This window comes from Agelaius tricolor, unplaced genomic scaffold, assembly GCF_023055355.1.
Source record: "Agelaius tricolor isolate 1412-34295 unplaced genomic scaffold, bAgeTri1.0.p SCAF_4, whole genome shotgun sequence".
Classification (NCBI taxonomy): domain Eukaryota; kingdom Metazoa; phylum Chordata; class Aves; order Passeriformes; family Icteridae; genus Agelaius; species Agelaius tricolor.
In genome coordinates this window covers 22028517-22037963 of record NW_027269264.1, presented here as the reverse complement: position 1 = coordinate 22037963, position 9447 = coordinate 22028517, and the positions used below count along the sequence as shown (strand labels likewise).

At 33.8% G+C, this 9447-nt stretch overlaps 1 protein-coding gene across 1 annotated transcript in view; it reads right to left on the bottom strand.

Moving 5' to 3' along the window:
* Nucleotides 1-2406: 2406 nt before the first annotated feature.
* The window catches only part of RASEF (RAS and EF-hand domain containing), a 32558-nt gene continuing 25517 nt past the window's right edge, over nucleotides 2407-9447 (bottom strand). The window contains exons 14-17 of the mRNA XM_071424865.1: nucleotides 9270-9384; nucleotides 8291-8410; nucleotides 7235-7311; nucleotides 2407-6139 (exon numbers count right to left, since the gene is read on the bottom strand). Coding sequence (XP_071280966.1) covers nucleotides 6031-6139; nucleotides 7235-7311; nucleotides 8291-8410; nucleotides 9270-9384 — 421 coding nt within the window. The 3' untranslated portion in view covers nucleotides 2407-6030. The remainder of the gene's footprint in view (nucleotides 6140-7234; nucleotides 7312-8290; nucleotides 8411-9269; nucleotides 9385-9447) is intronic.

Genomic DNA, 9447 nt, shown 5'->3' with positions numbered 1-9447 from the left:
TCCTTGGTTTACACCACTAGATGGTGAACTAGACTTCCCTGCTGACTATGTCAGTAAAGATATAGCCCCCAATGTAAGATTATAAAAATAGTTTCTGATTATACATTGATAACATCAGGTGTCAAATATGGCTAAATGATTCAGTTTCAACAATAACTTTTAATTTGTGGAAGCAATAAAGGAAGCAAAACCACATTTTAATTCTTACTGCTTTTGTGGCTGGTGAAGAAGAGGTTACAAAAATAAAAGGGAAAAATACCTGAAGAGGTATTTTTCAAGACATCAGCAAATATGATGTCTTGAGTTCTAAAAGAAAGGAAATTGGGTTTTGAAAAGGGCATTTTGACAGTGACACACCCCTCATCCCCATCCCATCCTTCCAGGGCTTATTGTTCTCCTTCAGAAACAGCACACATTCATGCTTCAGCTCCAAATCCAATCATTAGTGGTCACATGTGAGCTTAGAAGTACAGGACTTGGTCTTACCCAATGGACTCGGTCTTGAAGGTCTTTTCTAACTTACACGATTCTGTGATTCCATGGTAACATCTAAGTGGGCCAATTTTACCTGATGCAGCTTTTAATTTGTATTTTGGGGCATTTTTTGTCTTTGATATACGTCCCCCTAAGTATTTTTTGCTTGATGCCTAGAGTCTTACATGAAGCATATTTGCAAGAGGCTTGTTATTTTGGGCTACTTATTTTCTTTTCTTTCTTACTTTACCAATATCACATCTTAGTGGTTAGGGAGAGCATGGCTAATGCATCTCTGTAAAGAAGTACAGCTAATTTACAGCACAGCATCTTTACAGTACAGTACAGCATCTTTGTGAAGAAGTACAGAAGATTTATTTGAGAATCACAGTAAGAGACATCTCTCAGCTCAAAGCTAATGACTGTTCATTGAGGCTAAAAATTTGGAGGCAGCCAGATACCGGTGTTTAGTTGCATCACTCTTGCATGCAACTGGCTGCAGAAGTCAGTGAACAACAACAGCATTAAGCTGACAGGTCACAGATGTTATGCTGGACTGCTGTTCGTATGTACTGATAAGAAAATACACTTTAGAAAAATGGCTATTGAAGCGTATTTTATTATACAGTAATTTTTAATACAGGAAAGGTGTCAGTTTTGAACCTATATATACAAACTTACAGTAAATGATGAGTTGTTTCAAGGAAAGACAAGCTGCACTAAATCCAGTTTTAGTTGTATGAAATTTTTAAAACCTTTTCATAATTTAGAATTATTTATAGTATATACAGACTTTTATCAAAGATGAACACACAATGGGTACAATTTCTTCCTCATACTAGTTTAAAAAGAGATTCACATTTTACATGCTTCCTTTTCTATGCAGTGGGAAACTTCCACAGCTTGGTTTTATTTGTTACTCAGCCACTTCATGATTAATTTTGTATTAGTCCAGCTATCTGAAGCTGTAACTCAAGGAGCAGAATTGCAGAGAAAGGACTTCTTTGTACAGACTCAGTAACATTTTACATATTGAGTCACATTTTCTTTTACAGGAAGTTTCCTCAAAATAAGGAATAGTTTTAAAAAATTAATAATAACAAATATTGGTATTACTAGTCCTAAGGATACCAATAAAAAAGGATTAGGACTGAGAGTAATAGAGTGGAAGATAAATAATAAAATAACTGGCACTCTACAAAAAGCTTCTCTAATCCATAAGTAGCCCAGACAGCATTAGAGAATTACACACTATATCAAGTCTGGTAGAGGTAGTGGTAAAGGCCACTGGAACTGTACATGAGATATTAGTCCATTTTTACAATTATCTAACACAACTAGAAACATCTTGAAAATATGTTTCTTTATAATATAATGAAGTACCATGAATATATTATTCTCTTTGGTTTATGAATCAGGGATCGTTGACTACAGTATTTTTACCTAAAATGCTACCCTTCCATTGATGCATAACAGCTGATAGGAGAAAAAATAGAAAACCTCTTTAAAAGGATATATATGTGGATTGCCTACACTAGCATAGAACTTATTACTTTATTTGGAGATCTGCATGTATGCACAGCTGAACGATGTTCCTTGAAGGAGTGGCCTATAGATATTTTCCTTAAACTACATTTTAGCATCTAATACAGATTTAGAACCGTAATTTTTTTCCTAACAGAGGATTTTCTAGTCAATACAAAAGTAGTTACACAGAAAAATACTTAAGCCATGTAAGGCAATGACAGAACTTAGAAGCTGAAGTTTGTCTTATTAAGCCAGTAATATATGCTAAACAGGCACAAAGTAGTTACAAGAACTTACATGATCAAAACATTTTTGGAGTGTGTCATAGGAATTATTGCCTCAGAAATGCGTAATAAATTACAATTAAAAAGGGTCAAAAATACAGGATAAAATAATGTTTCCATGTCAACTGAATAAAAATAATTTATTTACAGATCACGAGGAAAAACATAAAAGACATTTCTTTTTCAAATAAATATGTCTTAAGGGAACACTTTCACCGACTAAAAAAATAAATTTGTGTGATTAAACAAATAGTTCTTATGTACTAAACAAAACCATAAAAACATTCAAAGGACAATAGTGCAACCATGTCAGAGCATAAAGCTGATGTTTGCCATTTTACCTTTTAGGCGGAAGACAAGGTAACCTTTTAAAGTGAAACAACAGAAAAAATTATGCATTCATTATTTCCACGTATAAATACATGCTTTAATTTCTAGATTTAAATATTACAAGTTCTTTTGCTTTAACATAAATTCAACACAGTATTATGTGAACATTCAAAATTTGATGGAGCTGACCATCACAGGATTTCTAAAATGAGTTCCAACTGAGCTATAGCTATATCCCCATTTAATAGTGCATTTTCAGTCCTCTAGACGTTGATCATAAATTTCCTCCAAGGTAAAACTTTGTTAACAGCTAACAACCTTCAACCCTGAATCTTATTTAGAAAACAACACTGTTTCAAATTAAAGTTGCTTTACATGACTCAAAAAATTACAGAACTTAATAAATTGATTCTGGCTACATAATTTGACTAAATAACATAAGTAGATTTTGGTTATTAAAATAAATGAAAAACAAAAGTATCGAAAACATCAGTGGCCTGCAGAGAGGGAAAAACTGGTATGGAGGCAAGTCCCTGAACTTATGTCCTTCAACCAGCCTCTCTACAAACATGGATACTCTCATGGCACCCTCTGTATGATAAAAATATTAGATATGAAAGCAATTATTACACATGCACGCATGCTGCTATTTCTGGGATGTGAAACCCAGAGACATTTTGCAAGAGATACTCCTGATGTTGTGACACTGGTGGAGAGAAGGCCAAGGGAGAGCTACAGATACTGAAAGGGAAATCACCAAGGTTATAGTCAAATTCTTCTACAGAATGGGGGAAAACTGTTAGAAATGTGTAGTCATTTGGGGAACTGAAGTTGGACATGAAAAGAAATGTTTATCCAGAAAAGGAGGACAAGTATGAGAACATGTTGCCCAGAATGGTAGGAATACCTCTGTCCTAGAGCATTTTCACAGGCAGACTATCCAACCCCACAGATAACCAAATCTAGAGCTAGCCAAAGTCCATCTCTGCTTGAGTCCTTGGAAGGCTGGACAAAACCACTTCCAGAAATCCTTCCTGCAAATCACTTTATGTGATTCCCTGTATCCAGCCAAAACACTTTGCTCATGCAGGTGTGTCAATAATGTTTAAGCAAACACTGCACCTCATTTACTGGGGGCCAAGACCACAAAGCTGGTGAAACACAGTAGCTCCGGACACACACTTAGAACACTGATCCCTAGTCCAGGCTCTCCAAGCTAACAACACTGAGTGAGAAACATTTTTGGAACATAAGTAACAATTTATAATCTTGATCTTATCCCAAGAAAATGCAAATGCCTACATGTTGAAGGCTCACACTTCACAAACCAAGGACTATATAATCTTCCACACTTTTCCCTACTGCAAACACTGCCCAAATTAATTTCCATTTCATTCATATGGACAAAGGGAAGGGTTCACACAAAGAACACAGAAGAGGCCCTCATCAAAGCAGTCAGTTAAATTTGGCTTTTCTGCTCAAAGAAGCTAATTGAAGCTGTATTTTAATTTTTTTAAATAATGTAAGGTTAACAGCAAACAATATGTATGTGATTAGGCATATTTCGGATACACTTGAGTGTCCTGCATTCTCTGCCACATGCTTCAGGTAAGTCTCAGAACTACAGTGAGGCATCCTGTACTGCTGTTTGGGAAGATGCTACAACCCTGAAATCTCCTGCATGGAATTAGGTAGCATGTGAAGATTCTCCTAGTACTTCAAAGAACCCTCACCAAACATGTTTTGTCTTCTAGGTCTGAACTATTATACAGTGAAATAAAATGTCTTATTCATTCTGGCATTAGATTTCTCTCTCTTGGTAAAAAATTTTCTGATAATTACCCAAGGATTAGCTGCTCTGATTACATATTTGAAAGGATGCCTAAAACCAATTATTTTCCTAGTTGAAACCTTTTTATTATTTGTAAATTATGAACCTTCCTGTTTATCAGATCCCCATGTTTTATACAAGAGATAACACAGTACAGGCCATACAGTGCTAATAAAATGCAACAAACAGCTACTAGTCATACGGTTTTTCCATCAGTTGATGAAACTTTATCCAGGTTTGATTTACTAAACTAGGCTTCAGCTTGAAGATGTTTTATTAATGGAAACAGAGAAGACAACAGTTTTCTGGCTCTGAAAAGATCCTATCCTATTTTGATCAAAATCAGTGAAAGCTAAGAAGAACTGGATTTTGACCGCTAACTGTACAAATGCCCATAATTTTTTACTACATTATGGAACTCTTGGGAACTATTTTAAGCAAAATTCAGTTTAGAGATGCTGACACCTAAAGCTACCACCCTCTGGGGTAAGTTTCTCAGAACTTTTCTAAAATCAGTTGAAGGAACTCTCATTAAAGTGATTGCTGCTCATTCCAGGGTTCTTTTACTGAAAAAATTTTACAAATGCTTGTGCATGTGCAGCAATTCTTTCATCTGCTGATTTAAAACTTATAAAAAATGTATTAAAATATATATTAAATCAGACTCCTATGTACTATTACAATCTTTCAGTTAGAGACTGAATAGAAGATAATTGAAAAAGCAAAGGAAAAATTACAACTTGGACCCGTCTGTAGTAACAATATGCATCTAACTTAAATAGGCAGATAGATATTGGATCATAACTCATTTCAGCAATTCTACATATCACAGGTGTTACATTCTCTCTGGAATTTTGAACTGTAATAGTCCAGACAAATGCTTCTTTCACCTCTTAGCTGTGTAGGATCAGTTATAAAGTCTATTTCTCACTTCTTAGTCAAACCCCAACACTCAAAATGAAATGCATTCTAACTAGCCAACTTTTGAGGAACTACACCAGAATACCATGCACCTGCCACTGTCTTCTCCTGATAAAGACCATTTTGGTTCCGCTAAACTTAGGGATTACTTGGACCTAGGCAACCCTTAATGGTTTGGAGTTTTCTTAAGAAATGTTTAATCAACATATACTTAAGGCTGTCATAAACTAGATAAGCAGACTCGATCAAAAAGAGATTATATTAACTGAAGCTGTAATTTTTTCTTTACCTGTGAGTGATACTGGATATTACTATGTTCTGTATATAAGAAATACGAATGCCATGAAGAAACATGCAGGTAGAGACAATAATATATATTACAGTATTGTATGCAGTGACTACTGTAGCATTGATTCTGAGCTCATTGCACTGAATAATATTAGTTTAAAAAACTGAAGAAAGAGTCTATGGAGTGAAGCAATTTCACAAATTTGAATGAGTAGAAAGTAGAGTCTGGACTTTGAAGATTATATGTAGCTTCTAAATATACAAATGTATAAATCCATAATAAAAAGGAAACACTACTGAAATATTTTGGTTTAGTTGTTAACTTGGGTTTTTTTAAATATACAAGTTATTTAGTTAAGGAAAATTATCTGTCATTTAAACATTGCAACAGGTTTTTGTGAGTGCTGACTTTTTGACAGGTGTCCCAGCCAGGCTGGTTACTGATCTTGTATCATCTTGATTATCACTTCGTTTTCGCACCTCACTGTAAAAAACAAAAACAAAAACTTGCACTCAATTAACACATTTCTATTCATGTTCATTCTTCTATTTTTACCACTATATGCTGCAGAGTTCATCACCATCTACTGTATGGCTAATACAATATAAATTAGCACAGAATCAACGTGTCTCACAAGTTTCCAATTTGGTAATCATATTGACGTTTCTATTCAATTCATAGTGATAAAAATATGAATTTTTTTAATATCTAGTAACTCCCTCATGTTCTGATTTATCTTCCATTTCTTTTGAGAAGTTTTTATTTGCATCTGTATTTTATCGTAAAAAAAAGTATGTTCATAGCTCTAAGTACAAAAACAAATAACTTCAGTTTCAAGTATGAATTTACTTTCACAGAAAAAATGCATGTTGTTGGATGTTTTTTAGAAATGCAGACTTAAAAGCTGTGCATGTATGATTGATTATGGGTTACAGACCACTTTCTTGGAACCACAACTTCTTCTTTCTTACAGGCCTTTCAAAATTATACTTTAACCAAAAATGGTTTGAAAAGGTAGTAGAATTGTAATATTTGGCTCACACACTATAACAGAAATACCAGGGTGCTAAATGTACATAAGCAGAATTTCTATCTGTAAATAATTTAGAGAAGGGGACATCAAAGAAAATATATGCAATTAGAATGGTCAGAAATAAAACTGAATAAATATTAATATGTGTAAGAGAATCAAAAATAATTACACATAGAATTATTACATTTCAAAATAAATTACAAAAGTATCATCAAGAAAACAAATCCATGTACAATTAAAATTACAATTCACTCAGCAAACAGATCTTAAAATTGTGGGCTCTGTAACTGAGTCCTGGTTTAAATTTTAATTATTGACAGAGCTTTGTAATATTTTCAAGCAAAAATTTTATTTCATTAAACTGTGAATACATCCCATCTTGCATTTATCTATAATGATTTAACAGAGTATTCTTTTCAAATTTTTTTAGCATTGGTACAATTTTAAAACTATATGTGTATCTTTCCATGTGTATTCACATACAATGTCCTCTTTATAAAATATACTCACATGTGTTTAGGTGAAAATAAAACATAGTTACTTACCGAGCAAGATGAAGAACTGCTTCTACAATATTAGATCCATCTTTAGCACTTGTTTCACAGAATAGTGCATTGTAAGTCTGTGAGTAAAAATAAAATGTTAAGCTAACTGATCTGATATGGCTCCCATGTGAATGGGTACATTTAATTACAAATTGTTTCCTGAATAACACAAAGAATGACAGTACATTTAAATGAACAGGATTTCTGCTAGTGTTTTTCACTGTCCAACACATTCTCTTTAGTATTGTGAAATAAAACAGTAATTGTTTTTTAATTACTTCTGGTTTATATATTCTGAATTAATAAACTGAAAAAAAGCCATATTATAAACTTAATGCTCAAATTCAATCTTCTTGTCCACAAGACTGTAAAATAGTAAGAAAGTGGCCAGGACAGGTTACTTAACCTAACTTGCTAGCTACTGTAACTATAGCATCTGGTTATTGTAAGTTAACCAAAAAAACATCATTCCACAAGTGACAGACATGGTATCTATCCCAGTATAATCAATCACTTGTGCAAGCACTCATCCATCCAAGACCCTTAAGACTCCTCCTATTATTCTACAAAACACAGGATTTGTGCATCGCTTTGACCTATATAAATACATGCAAAAAAAACTTGTTCACACTTCTATTTATAGCAGAAAATTATTTTTTTCTTTCCGCACATGTGGCAGGAATACAAGAGTCTCTTGAAGATGAAAATACTCCACAGAAAATCTGGACAGACAGTCAATAGTGTGCCTCATATTTGAACTGGCAACTTCTATTCAGCAGCAGAAAAACTCAGTCGTCTGTCCATCCACCTTTTTATGAGAAAGACTGAGAAGTCTTTCAGAGCCAATAGTGAACTTCAGCTCAGCAGACACTGAGATGTGATTTAACCCAGCAAACACCATCAAAACACGATAGATTAATGCTAAGTCCATGAATCTGCATTACTTGACTTGGACAAATGAGCATAAAATTACCTTTGTTTACTAGTTTCTCATATGGTTTTCAGATAAAAATTCCTAAGACCATTTTATACTAATGAGGTACACTTGGACCTTACCATAGCCAGCTTTTCTCCATAGTTTATAGGCACACACTTTTGCCCTTGTTCTGTAACATCTTGACGGAGATCTGCCTTGTTTCCCACCATCATAATTGGAATATTCTCATGAGTTGCATCCTGTAAGGAGTCACATCCTGTTATTGCTAGAACACTCACAACACAAAGAAATGGCTAACATCATCATGTTATATCAATTTCCTTTCCACAAAGTCTTGTACACTAGTAGAAAAAAACTGACAAATTATAAAAGCTATGCTGAGAATTTTCTATAAAGCACTCTAAATGTAAGCAGTCAGCTTAACTTTCAGCCCGCAAAGACATGTTTCCATTCCCATAAGCCTTGTTTCCCAAAAAGGAATTTAATGTGTTAAGGTAATCTAATGGAATTAGTTACTGCATCTAAATGCTGTATGACAAAATTACTAAGGGAAAAGTAACCAACTCCTATACCATGACTAAAAGAAAATGCTTTCACAGAAGATGAACTAAGTATTTTGCTTGCCACTTTCCCTCCTATTAAGCATCCCCAGCAGAAGAGAAAAACCCCTTGCACTACATGCGAATTCATATTCAAATAAAAAAACCAAGAAGCATAAGTAGAAAGAATTACTGAAAATTTCACTTAAGCTATAGGTAATTTACAGAATCTAATACATTGGTTTAAAATGCAAAGACTCCAAGGAATATTCAAGCCATCCACAAGAAGGTATCTGAAATATGCTGTCACATTCATTTTAAAAGGAAGTGAATGGTAAGAGTGTCATTGCACAACATCCTTTAACACACAAAGATGTATCAGATTGAATTCTAACTGAGTATATCAGGATACATTTAGGACTTCCACATAGCTTTTATTTCTATGACAGCCTCCAGTCTGGATAATTACAATTTACATCTAATATAATTTTATAAATAAAAAAACCTAATAGTGCAGTGAAACATAGCTTTTAAGTTCTAACATATGCAAGGGTCTTACCTCAATCATATCCACCCATTCTCTCACATTAATAAAGCTTTTTTCACATGTTACATCATATAGCAGTAAGACACCATCTGCTCTTCTGAAGTATGATTTAGCAATACTTCGAAATCTTTTAGAAAAAAAGAAAATATTTGCATAAGGCCACATTATCAAATAATAGTTCAGTTTAATA